Below are 20,970 nucleotides of genomic sequence, written 5' to 3' on the forward strand. Positions count from 1 at the left end.
GAAAACATGGACTGTTATATCCAAACAATTTGACGACGGCAGAACTATGAATATGAATAATTCAAATTTAAAGACAACGGGATGAAGACAAAATAATAATCCAAATGTCATTCTCGACTTAAATATTCAAAATAGTAGTGTCTTCTTCGTCACAAGATATCAAAGTCGAAATAAATGTAAACATTATTTGAGCCTACAAAATTTTCTAGTACATAATTTTCGCCACATTTATTTCTTCTTTGCAAGCCGGGTAACTTTGTCCTTCACATAGTTGAGCGTATTTCTCTCCGAAAAAATAAGCTGCGCAATCATTAAGTCCCTCGATTTATCAACTGACCCCTGTTAGAATTTCATATTAGTACAATCCAAATAGTATTACATAATGAATTCAATTGAATATAAGCATTTGAAATAAAACCAGACCCGGGAAAAATGGCTTGTCCATTTTTCACCGTTCCAATATTGAAAGCATCGAAGAACAAATATTCCACATGAATTGCTGGTCCATACAAACAATGTTTCATAAGTTCGCATTTCAGGTAAGATATTAAAATAATATGAAAGTATTTACTCATACGTCTTCTTGTTGTGGCATCGTATACGTGTTGATAGGCCAGGTAGACACATCCGGATAATTCACAGCACCGCTCGCATTCGCATCACGTATGTCATATCCAAGTTGTTTTCTCTGTTCATATATATAATAGCACAGAAAGAATTTAACATAGTTCAGTACTAAATGATAGTTTCAATATGCTCATGAAAATGTATGCCGTACCAGCTCCTCAACTTTGTCTCTAATTTCACTGTCAAGTTCGGGTCCCATCAAAGAATCAAGAACCTAGAACTCTTCCTTCGGGCGATGCATGACGACCGAAACCCAGTGGGTATTTCCCTTATTAAGAGGAATATAAATCTGCATCACAACGAAAATATGATGTAATCAACACATACTCTCTTATTATTTATATCCCATATATGCATACATTAAGGCAGTTGAACTTACCTTATCTTTTTTTAAATACTCATCGGTGCATCTATTCACGGGTCCATTCTTCTTCGCCACAACTTCGTTGTCATTTTTTCCTGGCTCGGTGTCCAGTCAAAATTCAAGTAACCAATTGACCAGCCAGGTCGGCATTATATGACGATCGTCACCAACAACTCCCAACAGATACGACGAATAAGCATTGATAACCTGGAAATAATTTAAATGATGTATAACAATTCCAATTTGCATTGAATGCTAATAGAAAACACAACAATAACTTACATCATCGGTTAGCCATTGATGGTCAAGAATCTTACAAGCCCTCTCTGCACTGAGACCTTCGCGCATGCCATCATTGAATATTTACTTCTTTCTATGTTTTGCTGACCGCTCATAAGCACGAACAAACTTAACACTAGCTTTAATCACATCGTATTCATCTTGAAAGACTTCTTTCTCGAATAGTTCTGCAATACATGACGGTAATATGTTAATAAGTCAATGATAAGTAGTAAGTTCAGCTCGAAAACAATATGATAAAATTCACTTGCTTTTGCTGAACGTTTTGCACGCTTTGTCGGTATAACTGGCACATAAGGAGACTTTATAAGGTTTGATACCTTCCGCTTCCGTTTCCCTACAACCTCCTCCTGTACCTCATCTTCTCCAATAGAATCTACGGATCCACGTGATGCAATTTCATCTGTTCCTAAAGATGTAACGGATTTCTCATCAGATACCTCAGGAACTTCGATAGGATCTTCTTTATCACCCTTGAAACTATCAAAATATTCAGGTGTGCAATAATAAGGTCTCTTCTCTTCAGAATCATTAATATCATCTTCATCATCCTCTTGCACATTCTTTTTTCCTGGTGTTTTGAAATTGTCCATGTCAGGATTATATACAAATTCTTTACGAGGTTTTCCACCATAGTTTCTAGTCTCACTATTTTCACCATACTCATTCTCTTCTTCTTTTTCAATATCACCAGTGAAAGAACATGCGGTGCCCCCATGTTTGGTTTTGGTAATTGATGACAATCTCTATGGACTAATGGTTGCCTTGAGTTATATTTGAAGGATTTGTCCATAGGCATTTCTTGAAGTTCATGTGTTGGTTTCAAGGAGTTTATGTGGTGACCAAGGTGTTATTAAGGAATTATCCAAAGATTGGTCATGTGAGAGTTGAGCTTATTGCAAGCATGTCTTGGAGAAGAAGATTGTGTGATCATTCATGTATATCTTCAAGACATCATCCAAATGAAGAGAGTTGAAAAGATTTATGGTTGATCAAGACTAAGTCAAGAGTGAATCAACTTGATCAACTCACAAAGCGTAGAAGATGTACCGAGAGGGATCAAGCGATCCCATGGTGTGGTGAGCATTGTCAATTACGCTTTGTGTACTAACCCATGATCTTCATGAGAGTTCTTTGTGGGGTTAGGTTGCGGTGTGCAAGTTCAAGTGAAGCATCATGAAGAGATCAAATGCTTGAAGCTTGCCGTCCATTGTGGTGACAATGGACCTGTGAAGATGTGCGGAAGAGTGGCTCACCCATAGTGGAGCATGGGGAAGCAATCAACTAGTCTTCATCGAGCCAACGCAACCAAGAAAGGTGGTCCAACTTGAGGGAGTCAAGATCGTCATCATCTAGCTCAAGTGGACCATGTGCAAGGCAAAGGTTTGTTCTTGATAGGTTTTCTATTTTACCGGTCTCATAATGGTAGGTGGGAGACCGGGTTATAGGATCGATTGCCGTACTATCAAGGGGGGCTCTCAATGAGTAGCTTGATCGTATCGTTCATAGAGAGCTCAAACCATTGCATCCTTGCATCATCTTTATTGGTTCTTGTTTGGTTCTTCTCTTTGTGAGTTTTGGAGCTTATGGTCATCTTGATGACAAGCTCAAGTTCATCGAAAACGGAGTTCACTCGCATCTTCTATGATGTTTTCGATGTTGGAGGTTATGCCTGTTTTGATGCTACTCGTCTTCCTCAATCCAACAAGCTTGAGTTTGCTCAATTCGGAGCTCATATGCAGAAGTTATGGCAGTTTTGGTTTCCTAGCGGTAGTACCGCGGGCCGGAGCGGTAGTACCGCTTGGGTGCTACAAGCGGTAGTACCGCTCTAGAGCGGTAGTATCGCTCCTGAGCGGTAGTGCCGCTGGTAGCCCCCAATCGTAGTACCGCTGCGGTCTCGTGCTAGTACCGCCTCGATTCGAGAGGTCTTTTTTCGTGTCGGGTTTTACGGTACTGGCCACGGCAGTGGGGGCCGTTGTACCGCTCGTATGCGGTAGTACCGCCCTGCCACCGCGGTAGTACCGCTCTGGGCCCAGCGGCAGTACCGCGAGGGGGAGCGGTAGTAACGCTTATAGGGGCAAGCGGTAGTACCGCTGGCCAAGCAGTAGTACCGCTCTCTGCGGGGCTGAAGTGGGGGTAACGGTTGGATTGTTCCCCCCACTCTATAAGGGGGTCTTCTTCCCCAATGAACTTTATCTCTTGAGCTCGTGTTCTTCCCCCATTGTTGACCTTCTTCGAGCTTGCTAACTCTCAATCCCTCCATGGATTCTTGCTAGTTTTTGAGGGAAAAGAGAGAGGAGATCTAGATCCACATTTCCACCAATCACTTTCTCCTCTATGTGAGGGGAACCCATTGGATCTAGATCTTGGAGTTCTTGGTGTTCTCCTTCTTGTTCTTCCTCTCATTTTTCTCCCTAGCATTAGTTGCTTCGGTGGGATTTGAGAGAGAAGGACTTGGGCACTCCGTGTGCCCTTGCCATTGCATTTGGTGCATCGGTTTGAGTTCTCCACGGTGATACGTGGAAGTTACAAGTTGAGAAGCTTATTACTCTTGGGTGCTTGGTGCCCTTGAGCTTGTTCCTCTTGAGTGCTTGGGTGCCCTAGACGGTTGGTGGTGTTCGGAGCTCAATCATTGTGGTGTAAAGCTCCGGGCAAGCGTCGGGGTCTCCAATTAGGTTGTGGAGATCGCCCCGAGCAATTTGACGGGTACCGGTGACCGCCCCCAAGGGTTGCCAAAGTGTACAGGTTTGGTGACCTCCCCCAAGGGTTGCCATTTGTACGGGTTCGGTGACCGCCCTCAAGGGTCCCTTAGTGGAATCACGGCATCTTGCATTGCGCGAGGGCGTGAGGAGATTACGGTGGCCCTAGTGGCTTCTTGGGGAGCATTGTGCCTCCACACCGCTCCAAACGGAGATTAGCATCCGCAAGGGTGTGAACTTCGGGATACATCGTCATCTCCGCGTGACTCGGTTATCTCTTAACCGAACCCTTTACTTACGCACTTTACTTTGTGATAGCCATATTGTTTCTTGTCATATATCTTGCTATCACTTAGTTGTTTATCTTGCTTAGCATAAGTTGTTGGTGCACATAGGTGAGCCTAATTGTTGTAGGTTTTGTGCTTGTCAAATTAACCGCTAGGTTTATTCCGCATTTGTTCAAGCCTAAACTGTAATTATTTTAAAGCGCCTATTCACCCCCCCTCTAGGCGACATCCACGATCTTTCAACCGGCTTTGTAGAATACAGCGCTTTTGTTCAATTTCTCTATGACCCTCTGTGATTAAAAATTAGTTGTAATTAGTTATGTGACACATCAAAAAACAAAGTGAACGGCAAAATAAGAAAACTTGTACCTGTGCGCATAGCTCCGGCATACGAAGCATGTCCTTACGAATGTGCTTCAGCTCAGTCAAAATCCGATCCATAATAGGGTTCTGGGTAGCTGAAGCCTCAGATGTACTCACACATGTTCCCCTTCCAGTAATGTTAGACTTTCTCGTACTGGATTTCTTGTTATTTTCAGCCTGTTCCATTCTAATTTTGTTTAATCGGTACTCTTCAGTAATGGTGTCATCGATCTACAACATAAATAAGAATCATACAATCATATTTAATTAATAATTAATTGCAGACTTTAAATGAAAAAAATATTTAACGTATTACCATTCCAACACCAAGACCATATTGAAAGTCGTACTTGTCTCTTTTCTCTGCTGCCGCTTCTGTCCAATTCCTCATCAAGGGGCTCAACAGCGCTAAAGGATCATACCGCAGACCAGTGCTTGGCTGCACCTTCTCCCAATATAGATACTGCAAAACAAAAAACTACCATTTAGCATCTGTTACACTATTATTACATAATACAAATATTCAATTTAAAAAATAAATCATACCTGCAGAAGTGCTAGGTTGCCACGTGGCCATTCCCTAACATGGCCGGGCTGCAAGACCATACCAATCTCCGACAAACAAAACCGCAAAGTGAATGCGTTCCAGTTGAACTTTTTTATCTGCCTGACATCTTGCACTAGTGCATAATAATTTTTCGGAATGTATTCATCAGACACTGGTGCAATTATAGTCCCTAACAGGACGAGAAACGCCATCCGAACAAATTCATCGTCCGCGTTTTTATTTCTCTCAATCTTCTCAATAAGATCATCAATCAATATTTTACCATTCTTCTTGTTAACAAAACTAGATGGAATTTTTTTATTGCTTTGCCTTGGTCCATACTCAAAAAACTAGAAACATCCACTCCTTCATTCTTCAAATCAAATATAGCGAACACATCATCAGGCCTCAGTGAAATCAACCCTTTTTTTCCGGCTGCCTCTTGGACCATGAATTTTTTACTACTAGGATTGTAACCATGAATCATAAGCGCAAGCAAATTATCACGCATCTTGACCGAAGGTATTCGTAACATGCCCTCCATCTCCGTTTCGTAAAATGTAAATCGCTGACTTCGCAAGACTAACCCACTTTTCTACGGAACGTGCAATCACACCATCGATGTCCATACTGCATATAATAATATCTATGTGACGTTGCATGCAGCTAATGTGTTATATTATGATGAAAATAATAAAAGAAATACCTACCCGACAGCGACTAGTGCGGGCGACGGCGATCACAACGGCTGACGGCGGCGTCTGACGGCGACAGCTGCGGATGACGGCGGGCGCTGACGGCCGGCGCTGACGGCGGGTGGTGACGTCGACTAGTGCGGGGTGACGACGGGCGTTGACGGCGGGGCGACGCTGTCGGGCGGGGAACGACAGTGTGGGCGGCGGCGGCCGACGCGGATCAGATCGGGTGCGTCGTCGGCACGTACGAGGCAAAAGTGCATGCGCGACGTGATTGGGCGACGTGCGCGATTGTCGGGAATATTCCCTCACCTAGCGACGGCTCGTGCAGATATTTGCGGCGTCGGGCCCGCGGCGATTATTAAGTGGGCGACGGCCCGTTGCTTTTAATAAGCATATGTCTACAGTATCAGTATGGGCGACTGCTAGTTTAGTCCCACCTCGGCCGCTGAACGACGCCCCGACCAGCTTAAATAGCCGCGTCAGTTAACCCATACATGGTCATATTTAATATTGTGATATGGCTCTACATAACTGCCCGGCAGTACAACTGTCCGGGCTGTACTGCCCGGGCAGTTAGGTAAAGTCACATCGCACTATTAAATATGTATTTATTCATTTCTAGAATTTTGTCATTTTGTGTATTTTTTTAAATTTTACACGAAAAACAAACATGTTTGTAACATTTTTTTACTCCGTCAAACGTCACGAAACTTTTTTCACACGTTGGCATCACCATCCATAGCACCTACGCCAATTTACATATTTTTCCGACGCTCTACGGATTTTCTATGATTTTCCGGGCCGAAAACCCCGAAAACACTGCCCCGGACGTGACGCAACGTGCGTTCGTAGTCGGATTTCGTTCATCTTTGGCGTGCGGTACCCGGGCGGGTCCCCACACGCGCTGGCAAAAGTTGGGTGCATTCCGGCAAACCGCACAGGCACTTGCTGTGGAAGTCGGTGGTTTCGGTATGGGTGGAGGGGACCCTCGGTCGTACGTCTCTCCGTCGCATCCGCCAAACTCGCTCATTTTTTTCCACGGGCCACAGTGACCATGCAGGGCACGCATGCCAAAATTTGTCGCGTTTCGACGCTCTACGGATTTTCTATGATTTTCCGGGCCGAAAACCCCGATAACACTGCCCGGACGTGACGCAACGTGCGTTCGTAGTCGGATTTCGTTCATCTCTGGCGTGCGGTACCCGGGCGGGTCCCCACACGCGCTGGCAAAAGTTGGGTGCATTCCGGCAAACCGCAGGGGCACTTGCTGTGGAAGCCGGTGGTTTCAGTATTGGTGGAGGGGACCCTCGGTCGTACGTCTCTCCGTCGCATCCGCCAAACTCGCTCATTTTTTTTCCACGGGCCACATTGACCATGCAGGGCACGCACGCCAAAATTTGTCGCGTTTCGACGCTCTACGGATTTTCTATGATTTTCCGGGCCGAAAACCCCGAAAACACTGCCCGAACGTGACGCAACGTGCGTTCGTAGTCGGATTTCGTTCATCTCTGGCTTGCGGTACCCGGGCGGGTCCCCACACGCGCTGGCAAAAGTTGGGTGCATTCCGGCAAACCGCACAGGCACTTGCTGTGGAAGCCGGTGGTTTCGGTATGGGTGGAGGGGACCCTCGGTCGTACGTCTCTCCGTCGCATCTGCCAAACTCGCTCATTTTTTTCCACAGGCCACAGCGACCATGCAGGGCACGCACGCCAAAATTTGTCGCGTTTCGACGCTCTACGATTTTCTATGATTTTCCGGGCCGAAAACCCCGAAAACACTGCCCGGACGTGACGCAACGTGCGTTCGTAGTCGGATTTCGTTCATCTCTGGCGTGCGGTACCCGGGCGGGTCCCCACACGCGCTGGCAAAAGTTGGGTGCATTCCGGCAAACCGCCCAGGCACTTGTTGTGGAATCCGGTGGTTTCGGTGTGAAAAGATGTGTACGGAACACCTTTTTTCTGTTACCTTCAAATATGCCCAAATTTTTGTATCGCATTGTATCTACATGAGATTCATGCATGCCAATTTTCTGTGCATTTTGGGTCTGTTTGCATTTTGCATTTTCTACGGTTTTTGGCGTCGACAGTCCAAAAACACTGTTATTAATCAAAATTATTTCATACTAATTTTTTTTAAATTACAAATTCCTTCTTCTAATTTCGGTTTTTTCCTTTTCCTTTCTTCCTCTCTTCATCTTTTCTTTTATATAATTTTTATTATTCGTTTAATTTACCAATAAACTATTTAATTTTAATTTCTTTCGGGTCACTTTTATTTTATAAAATGATTCACTTTTTATAATAATTTTCATTCCAACATAACGATAGTTCATTCAACATTACGACAGTTCATTTTACGTTAAAACATAAAAAACTTAATTAAATAGGACTTAACCAAAATTAATTAAACATAACGACCTAATCTACTCGTCGTCGTCGGAGGCGGCGAGGTCGACGATCTCCCCCGCACCGACGTCACCGTCGCCGTCGTCGCTGCTCTTGCCGCCGTCGTCCCAGTAGCCGCCTCCGCCGTCGCCCTCCTCCGGAGCCACCTGTGGCTGCACCGCTTCGATGGCCGCCGCCGCCGCATCCAGTGCGGCCTGCAGCTCGGCGGCCTCTGCTGCCACCGCCATAGCCGCCGCGGCGTCGAGTGCGGCCTGCAGCTCGGCGGCCTCTCTCGCCTCCGCGGCCGCCGCTTCTGCCTGCGACGCCCGCAGTGCGATGAGGTAGCCGGGGAAGTCGTCGGGGTCGCCGTCCTCGCGCGGTGCAAACTCCTCCGGCGGGATCTCGACGACGGGAGGGGAGGCGGGCCGGGCGAGGGCGGGAACCGGACGGCGGGACGAGCTTGGAGACGGCGCGGCCGCCGGAGGGGGACGGCGCGGGGCGGAAGACGAGCCGCGCGGGGCAGACGACGAGCCGCCCAGGCTAGACGACGAGCCGCCGGTCCGCGACTCCCGACGAGCCTACGCGACGACGGCCCAGTAGTATTTGCCCTCCCAAAACCTAGCGCGGCCGACGATGTTCCACCGGCCGCCCTCGTGCCGGCGGAGCTCATCCGGCGACGCGCCGGGCCCCCTCGTCGGGTACCCGTCGGCGGTGATGCAGAAGACGTGCGGCAGACGGCAGCCCGGCGGCACCATCATCCCGAGACGGATGAGCACGTCGGTCTCCGGCGTGCTCAGGCTCGTTGGCCACGAGCCGCCTCTGCCGCCGGACGCCATGGGGGCCGCCGGGAAGGGAGCTCGTCGGCGGTGGAGCGCGTCGGTGGGTGGGGTGAGCGGGGCGAGGCACGCCGAGTGGAGTGGGGGGGAGGCAGACGGGAAAGGAGCGGCGTTTTAAAGACGGGCGTCGGTGGGTGGGGGAGGCAGTCCGATAGGTGACCGACGCCCGGCGTAACGCCGGCATTAATGGCGCATCGGGCCGGCGGCCGCCTCGGGAACCGCCCTTGACCGACGCCTAGACGGCACGCAACTGCCCGTCCCACACGTCGCGTCGTGTTTTTTTTTTTCTTTTTTTTTTTCATCTAGCCGACGCCACGTCGCCACGAGTACGTCGCTCGACAGGTCGCGTCGTGTTTTTTTTTCTTTGGTCGTCGTCGTACGTACGCGGACGGCAGCGTGTACGGGGAGTCGACGTACAGCCCCGTCGCGCGGGCGGCGGCTTTTTAAGTGCTGGGACGATCCTACCCTTTTTAATGAAGGGATACGGAGCGATCTCAGCCGTTGTTGTATTTAGGGGTTGTACCGAAGAAGTGGTTTTACAAATGACTGTAAAACCAAGGTTTATTTCCCATAACAATTGTTTGAGTGTCAAGTTCATGTGACTAGTTTGCTATCCATTGTGCTTGGCTGACTAATGCTCCAAGTTCATGTGACTAGTTTGCTATCCATTCGATTCCTAGCGCAGGGAAGGAGAGTTTGAGGAGGCGGAGCTCCTAGACATAATGGCGAGGCGTGTGCGATAACTGGCCGCGGCGAAGGCGAAGGAGACTAGGGATATAGCCATGGCAGAGGAAGCTTTGAGCGACGATGGTGGTGGCTACTACAGTGGGCCAGTGGGAGAATGACAGGTATGGGAGCGTGTGGGTCGGTCAGGAGTAATCCGTCTAAGTGTAGGGTGGAGTAGGGTGGTGTTGGGAGTTTATCTCCGCATGTACATATTGTAAATCAGTGGATCACTTGGGATTCTTCCTCCCCTTCCTCTATAATAAATGGTACGCATACTCATGCATATTCGAGAGAAAAAAAAAGACAGGTATGGGAGCAGTAGAGGGGCGAGGAGACGCCGAGGAAAGAGGAGACATTCGGGGTGCCAGGTCAGTTATTCTTTTTCTTCTTTTTTTCTTCCTATGACATACAGACCCCACACATCAGCAATAACGGCCATCTAGGTTGGTCGTTACCCAGTGCCACATGACCCTAGCGGATGGGTCTTGCTGTCAGTTTTTGTGTCAAAACACGGTCAATCCATGATTTAGTGTTTTCGGCAACGCGCTTACTGAAAAGGTGTTCTCTACAAATTGTTGTCAAATATTGGCCTTCCTTGTTGGAGTTGCACTCCCTGCAAGGCCGCAAGGGACCAATAGAACACCTCCAGAGTTATGTATGGCTGTGGAGCAGGGTTTTTGTAGTGTTGTCTTCTGGATGGGAGGAAACATCCCTAAGCTGAAGCACCTGCAGCAACAAAACACGAGAAGAGGAAACTCAGCCTCTAGCCTTGGGCCCACCTGTTCCAACGGTATGAAATGTTCTTTAGTCAGCCACAAAGTGTAGCTAAAGGTGATCTCAAAACCATCACCAAGTGTGAGCATAACTTCTCCAAACAACCCTTCAATCTCTCCAGGCATAGAATTGGAAAAAATTGATAGTTTCAGGATCTTCCATAAAACTTGCTTGATGTCAATCCAATGAACATTATCAAAAATCATGATGTTTCTATATTTCTAGATACACCAAAGTTCAGCTGAGCTAACTAAATTAGTTAAAAGACGCTTCTTATTGGCTATCTATAATTTTGCTACGGATTCATAAGAACTACCAACATAAAAAAAAACTAGCTATGACATGCCAGAGCTCTTTAGCAACCACACAATCAAGAACAGGTGTTGGATAGTTTCATGTTCCATACATAATAGACAATATTTAAACTTTTAAAGTTTCCTTTTCTTCAGATTATCCATGTCATGAGCTTATTATTTGCAAGCAATCACAAGAAAATACGAATCCTAGGGATGACACAAACAATAGGGATATATACTGGTTAGACCTTCTAAAATTGATTATGTCATACACAGAGCTAGTAGAGTACTGGCCCTTGTTGTCATACTGCCAAATCAAAGAGTCAGTCTCATCAGACAGAGTAATGCTACTAGCAACCTGCTCTAATTCATTTGGGGGGTGGGGGTGGGTCCTCTTGAAAGTCATTTTCAAAATGGACCATCCCAAACTTTAGAAGTAAGATGGGTTTTTTCATTACAAAGATTGTAGATGTCCCAAAATTGGACAAGTAGAGGGGAAGGCCCAAACCATGTGTTCTCCCAAAACCTAATTTTGTTACCATCTTCACTACCCACCTATAGCCAAATTCAATAGCTTTGGCAACATGCAGCATCCCTTTCCAAAAGAGAGCAGTGTTAGCATAGGAACAAGTGATGAAGTGAACAAATTAGGAGAGGAGGTCTTATATTTAGCATCAATCACTTGTTTCTAGAGTTTACCATCATCATTGATGTATCTCTCGAACCCAAGAGCCTAAGAGACACATATTAATATCTTTGCGTCTAGCAGAGTTTTGTTTATGCATTGTGCGCAACTGTGATGGTTTTTGGCAATTTACACCTCTCGTTCAAACAGGGAATCCCTCTGTAAACTTGAGCTAACAACACGTGTGGAGGTATGACCAACTCCTCTTGCATGATGTTGGCCAGCCCATTCATTGAGCATCCATATATGATTTTGTTGGAAAGAAAACAGCAATGACTCCGTGGCCCAATGGATAAGGCGCTGGTCTACGAAACCAGAGATTCTGGGTTCGATCCCCAGCGGAGTCGATTTTTATTGATAGTTTTATCTTCTCTTTTTTAGTACTCTAGTTTATAGGAGTATATAAATTCCAGCTGCTTTTCCAGTGAGGTATGCACGTTTGTTTCTCCGCATGCCTTTCATCTTAAAACCGGACTCTCCACTTTGATTATTGGCTTTCGAAGTTTCGAACCTATTTTTGGTGCTTCCTACACTTGAATCTACGTTCTATTCCACAAAGCCGGGCCGAACTACCACACGACCCCCATTTCCAATACGGAAATGGAGTCAATCATACTGCGTACATACCAAGTCATACACATTTTTTGAAAAAACACCTACATCCTGAGATACTAAAACTGCACCTAGAGCAGAAGAAGAGAGAAACAGCACAAATACTGCATGCCAGGCCGAACTTGCAATCAGGATCTATGTACCGATCACCAAAGGTCTATTCTTATTTCTTCACCCTTTTTCTTAACATTTCTTCACCTTTTTTCTTAACATTTCTTCACCCTTTTTCTTAACATATTTCTTCACCCTTTATTTGTTGTAATATTTGCAACTCTTTTAACACAAGTACTGATTCACCACAAGAAATGTTAATACAGCGAGAAGGTTTTGTCACAGGTGTTACCACAAGAATTCCGCTGAACATTTCCTGGCATAGCTGATAAAAGAGTTGCAAATTGCCTTCTCAATGATACCGAATGAGTCCATAAAAAGCTTATTGCGCAGGTTCTCAGTACAGAGAGACTAATACATAAGTACCACAAAACAAGGATGAGATCACGCAGAAGCGTACATGATATGAGCCGAGTCAGATCCTGCTGACTCTACACTATATTAGGGCTAAGATATCCAACATAATTCAGATCTCAAAGCATCGTCTAGACCCGGGAACGCCAAGGAGAGCACCTGAAATGAGGAGGATGTACTAGCCAGTCCCGACTATAGCAGTCTACCATAATTAGATGAGTGCAATGCTGCTCTCGCCACCAGGGGGCTTCCGGACACCGCCGAGGTAGTCTCGCGAAGACGCCTTTCCATCAGAGAAGATGTCATTGCCGCTCATCTCCTTAAGCTTTGCTGAGCTCAGAGACTTGTCAGCTGAGCCAGGGGGAGCATCCTCGTTAAAGATGTTATTGCCTGTCAGCTCTTGGAACTTCTGGTTGTGGATTTTCTTTGCTGTCTTCGCTACAGGATCCTCACTGAACGTGATGTTGCTTGGACCTCCAGCAGGCTACAAAAGGAATTTCAAGTCATGCAAATGCAGAGGTAGGATATTTACGCTAACAAGGTTAAGAGCAAATCATCAAATAAAATTGACATGCTTTTCTCTCTATGCAGACATCAGTCACTTATTACGAGTAGAGCAGTAGCTGCCTAGCTGGTGAAATGTACATGAAAAAATTATGCAACCGAATTTGAACATGCTTATAAGGTCAAAGCTAGAAGTGGCTTCCAACGGTTTGTTTGAATTGAAGGCACCAGACAACGGTCGGTGCAACGGTTTCACACTAATCACAGAGGGGGCAGCCTCAAGAGATTAAAAATTAAACACAGAAAACAGTTCATAATTCATGAATTATGCTGTGACGTCTTTGTGTTAGTAAAGCATTGGAGGGTCCATGTCCCCCTTTGGACTACACTAAGCTCCGTCACTGGTTACAGTGTAGCATCTAACATGCAAGAAACAGAAGCATGTAATTAACATAATACCAAAGAATGCAAACCAGCACCATGCAAGCACGTCAAATGGGCAGCAAATAGGCTCTATAAAAGGTCTTACCTTTTGTTGGTTACCTGGCTACTAACTCCAAAAGGAGACATAGTAAAATATATAATCAAAATGTCAACAGGAAGGCAATAGTATCAGGTAACTAACATTGGATACTTTCACTGATGTGTGCACGCTTCTTCGTTGTGGAAGTGCAAAATCTACATTTCCTTGTAGCTCCATATTACGAGCAGCCAGTGGCCTTGCAGGGGTCTCAGGAGGTGGACCAAAGATATTGCTTCCGCTGAGCTCCTTGTTCTTGGCTTCAGAAAGCTGCTTATTAATTTTAGCTTCAGCATCAGTCTCGAATGTGCCACTAAGCTCTCGCTGCTTAGCCACTTCAGGAATTGAGGATGGCTTCTTTGGAGAAACACTTCCATCAGCGCTAAATGAGATCTGACTTACTCCAGTTACAGTTTGCTGTAATGAAAAGGTGCATCAGCGACTGATATTGTCAGAAGAAATCAGAGTTTAAGATTTAGTTCATCTCCACAAAAAAGAAAGAAAAAACAATCAACAGATGTTGAAGGTTCCAAATATGAAGATACAGAGAGTAAAACTTTTTTTTGAGGGGTTACAGAAACTAAAACTTGACATAACAGGATATCTGTGGAGGCCCATTAAGTGCATTTTTCAAGTCTCAGATACCAAATAGCATTTTGTGTTAACAGAAAATGTACAAAGTATGCCTTAACTTGGTACTCTACTACTCTATCAAGGAAAGAGTGTGTTATGACCGGCATATTAGGGGCTTAGCCCAGTTAGTTGTGGCCCAGTTTATCTTATCGTTATTAGGGGCTTAGCCCAATTATCTTATTAGGAGGATTATATAAACTCGTGTAAAGACCCGTTTTGGGATTAAGCAAGAAGCAATCATATTTGCTCGGCTTCCTTAGGGAGCCGGGAGACCTAACCCTAGCCGCCGCCCCTGCTCTCTCTCTCTCTCGCGCGCGCGCCCACGCAACGACGGCGCCCACACCTTCCTCCACGCCATCCCTCCTTCCACCCCTACAACCTGAGAGCACGCCCTGGTAGGGATCCGGTTCCTACCAGAGTGACTGCCGATCAACACATATAAATATTAATAGCGCAAGGAACCATCAAAATAATACCAAGCGGAGAAACACATACTCCCTACATATCACAAATACATGTCATAGGTCAAGGTTTTAAAACTTTGGCTATAAATATTGCCTCAAATATTTCGATTGAGGATCTGTAAATCATATGTTTAGGTTTGCCTTGAAAAGTATATTTATAAAAAAAATTGTATTATACATATAATAGTATAGTAAAAATTAGTGGTCAACGGTAAATCATGAAGACCGTTTCAGTAACCAAAACGACGTGTGTTTGTGATATTGAGTGAGTATTCTCCAACCAAGTTGGGGAGATAACGAGATGTTTGTAAGCATGTTACGTACCTGATACATCCTCACAGAAGTTCTGTTTGCAGGATTTGAAGACTCCGAATCACTATTCTCGTTCTTTTCAGCAAATATCCCACTCCCAGTCATTTCCTTCATCTTTGAACCGGACATCAATCTCCTTTCACTATAACAGATCAACAAGGTTAGACACTTGGCAAGAGTTCAGTATCTTACCTTTGAGCAACTATAACATATATCTTTTCGGAAAAAAAAACTATAACATATATAAATAAGAGTTGCCTGGCTAATTATTTTACCACTGCAAGCAAAGCAGTTGCTTATGAGACTTCATTCTATGGCTTATAAACCAATGAAGCCAAAAAAAGACACACATCAGATACTGCTAACCACAAGAATATTGGTACTTTCAAGTTATCACCCGGACGATGGCAATCAGCCAATCACCACATTAGGAAAATTCATTTCGTCTTCGAAAATTTCAACTAGTATAATATATGTAGGAAACAAAAAAATAACTCTTGTCATGCAATGCAAGTCTAGGTAATTTTGCGCAGAACCTTCAACACATGCAAGTGATAAATTTCGAAAGCAATGCTCACAGGAGTAGGCAAACTTAGAATATCCACTATGGTTTTAATTTGGCTGCCATGGCAAGCACTCCACAGATTCTCGCAAAACTGACAAAATGATAATCGTACGGATTTGCTAATTCTCATCTAGATGAGAATTAACAAAGTCACATCTAACTCCTAAATCATTTGGTTAATTAAAAAAATCCCCACGAATCTCCGCTTAAAATCAAATGGTGTGGGAGTCAGTGGCGGCGCTATGTGCTGTATATGATGTCAGGCGACATCACAAAAGTTGGATTAGCAGCAATAATACACCTGCATTTTACTGTAGTTTGTCTACATATATAGCTTCGACATCACTTGCTCTTACTCCTAGCACCGCCACTGGTGGGAGTTAGATGTGACTTTGTTGAGTCTCATCTACATGAGAGCTAGCCACACCCATAGAGAACCCACACTCCAGAGAATTGACGGCATTGAACTTTTCAAAAATTACCAGTACCAATAACAGAGAAAATAGACGGTGACCTAGCCACGACCACATGTAGCAAGCCAGTACGCACAATCGAGCGCGGCATGACTCCGCAAATTCAGCAAATTTCTAGGTTTTTACTTTTCTTCCTCGTGGTGCGCCAGAATTTCAAATTTTGAATCACATATTTGTCATTTGCATCACTCAAATAACTTTAAGGCATCATTGCGAGCATGGGTGCGATTTGGACCCTCGCACAATCGCAAATCCAGTGTACTAAACGGTAAAGCTACAAATTTGGAAAGAATCAGCATCGCATGTTTACAGAGTGCGTCCACTAATGAACCAATCGTCTGCGAGCGACTGCTCTGGCCGTTGCTAAACCCAGAGCAGTCCAGCAAATCGTTGTAAGCTCGCGACATCGATGGGTCAAACAGCACATACAAGCAGAGCATACATTACAACTAGATCAGATCAGGGCAATCAAATAAAATACGCAGCAGGGAACCACAGATCGAGCAGATCAGGGCGGAATGCGGCATGGGGAGGCCCCAGATCTCACCTGTTGCTCAGATCCTCGGCCTCGTGCTCGCTCACCGGCGCGCCGAACATGGCCGGCGTGATCCCCCCAGCCGGCTGCACAAACAAGCACAGCAGCAGTGAAGCCCCAGGTCAGCCGCATCGCACAGGGGACAGCAGAAGGAGTCTGTGCATACGCAGTAGCACGGCGAGGCGGAGCCCCGGGCGCACGCTGCTTACCTTGAGGCTGGGGCGGGACGGGGCGGCCGGCGAGGCGGCGGAGGCGTCGGCGCCCGTGGCCGACCAGGTGAGCAGGTCGGCCGTCGAGGTGTGCGGGCTCCGCACCGGCGTCGCCCTCTCCATTGCTCCCGAGCGGTGCTGCCTCCCGGGCTCTATCGTCACAGCTCGCTCGCTCGGGTAAGCCGGGTTTGGGTCCTCGCGGTGCTGCTGCGTGGCGTGGGGTACGACGGTACTAGTAGTAGGGGTAACACCCATCCATTTCCCGTCCGCGTCACGGAACAGTCACATCACGGCCACCGACATGTGGGCCACGAAATCTATGGAGCCACTTGTCGGTGGGCTGTGGGTCAGAGTTGAACGGGAGGCTAGGGGAGCAGGAGATCCGGGGATCTGTGTGCCGCACGGCTGTGAGCCTGGTTGGGTACGTGCTGGACGGTGGGTTGTTGGGCGCTGGGAGGTGACCGGTGTGCCGGTGTAGGGGATCCTCTGCCTTGGCGAGGGCCGGTGGGCACGTGCCTTGCCATTCCGTCCAAAGTCACCGTCCCACCGTGCAAAGTTACGCTCATCCACCGAGAGCAGAGTGACCAGGTGAAAACGAGAGGTGATTTTATTTTATTTTTTGCGGGGGGAAAGCGAGAGGTGATTGACGCTCGCTCAAGCAAAGCCACCACGCTGATGCTAACCAGGGCCCCACAAACTGTACAAAACTTCTACGAGACATGTATGACTAAGAATAAAGGCTTATTCAAAATCAAAAAAATAAATGAATAAAGGCTTATTCGGCGAGGGATACAACATATAGAAATAGAAGGGAAAACATACAAGAACATGAAAAGAACGCATCGGCATGAGTAAAACAGAAGATTGGAAGGCATAATTTTTGACCCGCAAACCGTAGAACAATTATTTTAAGGCAATTTTCATATAATTATAAACAGTATGTTACAAAGTGGGATGAATAAAAAGAAGAGAATAAAAGAATGGAAACCAAAATAAAGGTTAACCAATGCCTGGAAAGGAAAACATGCTTATAATCATAGGTATTGACTATCCATCGGTGAAAAGAGTCTGCATGCTTCTCTTTTATTTTGATTTGAAGCAGCTTGAGGTCTACTTTGAGGAAATATCTCCAAGCCTGAACGGTTGGTTGTATGGCTCTAAAAACTTTCACATTCCTTTGAATCCAAATATTCCAGCATCCTAGTATCACAATTTTCATGTTGAAAGATTTTGGCAAATGATCAGCAGCTAGCATGGTATCTTCAGACGTGCCTCTCTTTTTATAGGGATCAATAATGCCAATATTCTTGCGCAAAATCACAGTCCCATAACAGATGCATGGTAGTTTCTTCAGTATTTTTATTGCAGTTTGGGCAGAAGGGATTGTCCATATGCATACCTTTTCTTTGCAGTAAAGTAAAGATCTAATGTTAATTATGCACTGAGCAACCAACTAAGAGATCTTATGTCTAAGTCTGCTAGAGTTGCTCCACATGAGTTTGAATGTCTGATCTCTCTCTCTCACACACACACATATCAGTCCGGCCCAACAGATAATAAGCCGGACGCCCGACGACCCCTTAGTCCAGGACTCCCTCAGTAACCCCTGAACCAGGCTTCAATGACGAGGTGTCCGGCGCGCAGATTGTCTTCGGCATTGCAAGGCGGGTTCCCCTTTCCGAATACTCGAAGATAGTCTTCGGACGCAACGAACGTGTCCGGATCTGCAACACAAGTACCACACACACAGCCGTAGAGAGTACAGTATTTCACGAGTCCCATCCACTGACAACTTTTTGCAAGATGACACACGTCTACCCGGTCATCATTTCAAACCGTTTTCGTCAGCCGTTCCGCGTTTCGAGATACAGTTTCTATTGGCACGTCTTGTCAAAGCAGAGATCGTGTCCCCTTATTGCGGGATTCTCATCAATACGGGCGTGGGTAATCCAACCGTGCCGTTTACACAGCCCTTGGGAATAGGCGAGTTTTAAGGCGAGTGGGGAGGCGTTCGATATTCACTGCCTTTATAAGGGGATAAGGATTCCCTTTCTTCACCCACGCCTTCTCTCTGCCCTTCCATTCTCGAGCTCCAACATCCAAGTTCTCATCTTCTCCACCTCAAGCAAGCACTCCACCATGTCCGAGACTAGAGGGCAAGGCAAGTGGATGGCCTCCTCTATTAAGGAGAAGGACATCGTCGAGCTCCGGGAGGCCGGGTATCTGGCGAAGGAAATCGCCCACCGGCTTCCGGCCAAGGGGCAAGTCGTCCCTACACCGAAGCCCAACGAGAGGGTGGTGTTCATCCCTCACTTCGTCCGTGGGTTAGGGTTTCCACTCCACCCTTTCGTCCGCGGACTGATGTTTTATTACGGGTTAGATTCCCATGATCTAGCCCCGAACTCTTTCCTCAACATCTCGGCATTCATTGTCGTGTGTGAGGCTTTCCTCCGCATCCAGCCTCACTTCGGACTGTGGCTCAAGATCTTCAACGTGAAGCCGAAGGTGGTGGATGGCCAACACGCGGAGTGCGGAGGAGCCATGGTGAGCAAGATGCCCAACGTCACATGGCCCAAGGGCACGTTTGTGGAGACTGTCAAGGAGTGGCAGAAGTTATGGTTCTACATCACAGAACCCCGCGACTCCACCTGGGCCGCGGCCTCCGAATTCAAGTCCGGAGCTCCTATGCGGCTTACCTCCTGGATGGAGAAGGGCCCAAATTGGTCTTCGTTGGACAAGCTGATAGCGCTGCAGACGCGCATCCAAAGCATGGTGGACAAAAACATCAAGCTCGTCGACGTGATCCAGGTGATGCTAGTTCGCCAGATCCTCCCCTACCAAAGCCGAACTTCCCCTTATGGGAATTCGATCCGGAGAAGCACCAATCGTTGGTGAGGCTCTTCGAAACTACTCACGAAGATGCCTGGAAGTTACTCTTCAAGGGCAACGAGAAGCCGCCGGCCATAGACTCGGACCGCGGGCACGATCTTGCCCATCCCGCCAATGCGGTAAGTTCTTCACGTCTCAAGGCGTACCCTCTACTTGCTTGTTCAAGGAGGATAACTAAACTTTACTAATTTATTCTTTCAGGTATGGGCGGAGAAAGCGGAGCGGATTCACTGTCTGGCTCTGCTTCCTGAGGAACCAGTCATCCCACTCTTGGCGAAGATGCTGGTTCCGGCGCCCTACAAGGCGCCGAATAAGAAGGCCAAGAAGAAGGCCAAGGGGGACAAAGGTGGCCCTCGCCGCAAGGGCGCTTCGGACGTGATGTCCAAAGACAAGACTCACTCCTCTGCCGCCGAAGATGACGAGGAGGAGGAGGAGGAAAGCAACTCTCCCCCTGATGGGGGGAGGAAGAAGAGGGCGGCCTCCACAAATCTGGAGGCGGAGGCGCCCAAGAGGGGGAAGGGCCCCCTCGTGGATCACTCCGTGTGGGACGTCGACAGCAGCCTAGAGCGACCCCCCCCCCCCCCCGAAGCAAGCCCCTGGATGCATCGTAAGTACTAAAAAAGCCCAGATGCATCCATGTATCCGGCCTCTCCTTTTTATGGTATTAATATGGTTAATCATGTTTATTGCAGTCCGGCACATGACAGCTCCCAGCGATCCTCATCAAGAGGTTCGTTGAATTCAAAGGCGATGGCCAGTGAGTCACCGCCGTCCGCTTACTCTCCCACGGCCCAGGGCGACACCGAGGTGCTGTCGCGAAGGACCTTCCCAGGCCAGGAAGAGTCTCAGGAGGCCGTCAGGGTGGCGCCAGAGGGCGAAACCTCGGCCGCCGGACACACGGGGGGCAGATCCCCATGGAGACTGGCGATGGGAGCCATGTTCAGTTCGGCCCCCATCCAGATACGGTTTCAGAGACCTCTACAGCTCCGGAATCCGGCGTGCAGCCTCCTCCAAAAGAAGGAGGTGTGCCTATCCCGCCGGTGACCTCTGTCCAACCAGAGGCACCGGATTATCTGAAGGAAGCACTACGAGGCGCTTCCATTGTGGATGAACACCGTATCCTTATGGGTACAGTGATTGAGAAGGTTCAGTCCGTCAAGAGCGGATTGACTGAAGCCTGCCGCAGCCTGCTGACAGGTTTTG

The 20,970-nt window shown here is 47.0% G+C and overlaps 1 protein-coding gene, 1 non-coding gene and 1 pseudogene across 2 annotated transcripts; 1 reads left to right on the plus strand and 2 right to left on the minus strand.

Annotated features, from left to right (window-relative positions):
* Nucleotides 1–228: 228 nt before the first annotated feature.
* LOC141041077 (uncharacterized) lies at nucleotides 229–5,559 on the minus strand (annotated as a pseudogene).
* A 6,301-nt stretch (nucleotides 5,560–11,860) lies between these two features.
* Nucleotides 11,861–11,933, plus strand: TRNAR-ACG (transfer RNA arginine (anticodon ACG)). The gene has a single exon. It is a non-coding gene; the product is annotated as a tRNA-Arg (tRNA).
* A 616-nt stretch (nucleotides 11,934–12,549) lies between these two features.
* Nucleotides 12,550–17,282, minus strand: LOC109761249 (uncharacterized). Its single transcript, XM_020320056.3, has 5 exons — nucleotides 16,879–17,282; nucleotides 16,682–16,755; nucleotides 15,109–15,238; nucleotides 13,793–14,104; nucleotides 12,550–13,147 (listed from the first exon to the last, which is right to left on the minus strand). Exons 1-5 carry the CDS (start codon nucleotides 17,131–17,133, stop codon nucleotides 12,875–12,877), a joined length of 1,044 nt encoding a protein of 347 aa, XP_020175645.2. The 5' UTR covers nucleotides 17,134–17,282; the 3' UTR covers nucleotides 12,550–12,874.
* Nucleotides 17,283–20,970: the final 3,688 nt, after the last annotated feature.

Source organism: Aegilops tauschii, chromosome 2 (genome assembly GCF_002575655.3).
Source record: "Aegilops tauschii subsp. strangulata cultivar AL8/78 chromosome 2, Aet v6.0, whole genome shotgun sequence".
NCBI classification, from domain to species: Eukaryota; Viridiplantae; Streptophyta; class Magnoliopsida; order Poales; family Poaceae; genus Aegilops; species Aegilops tauschii.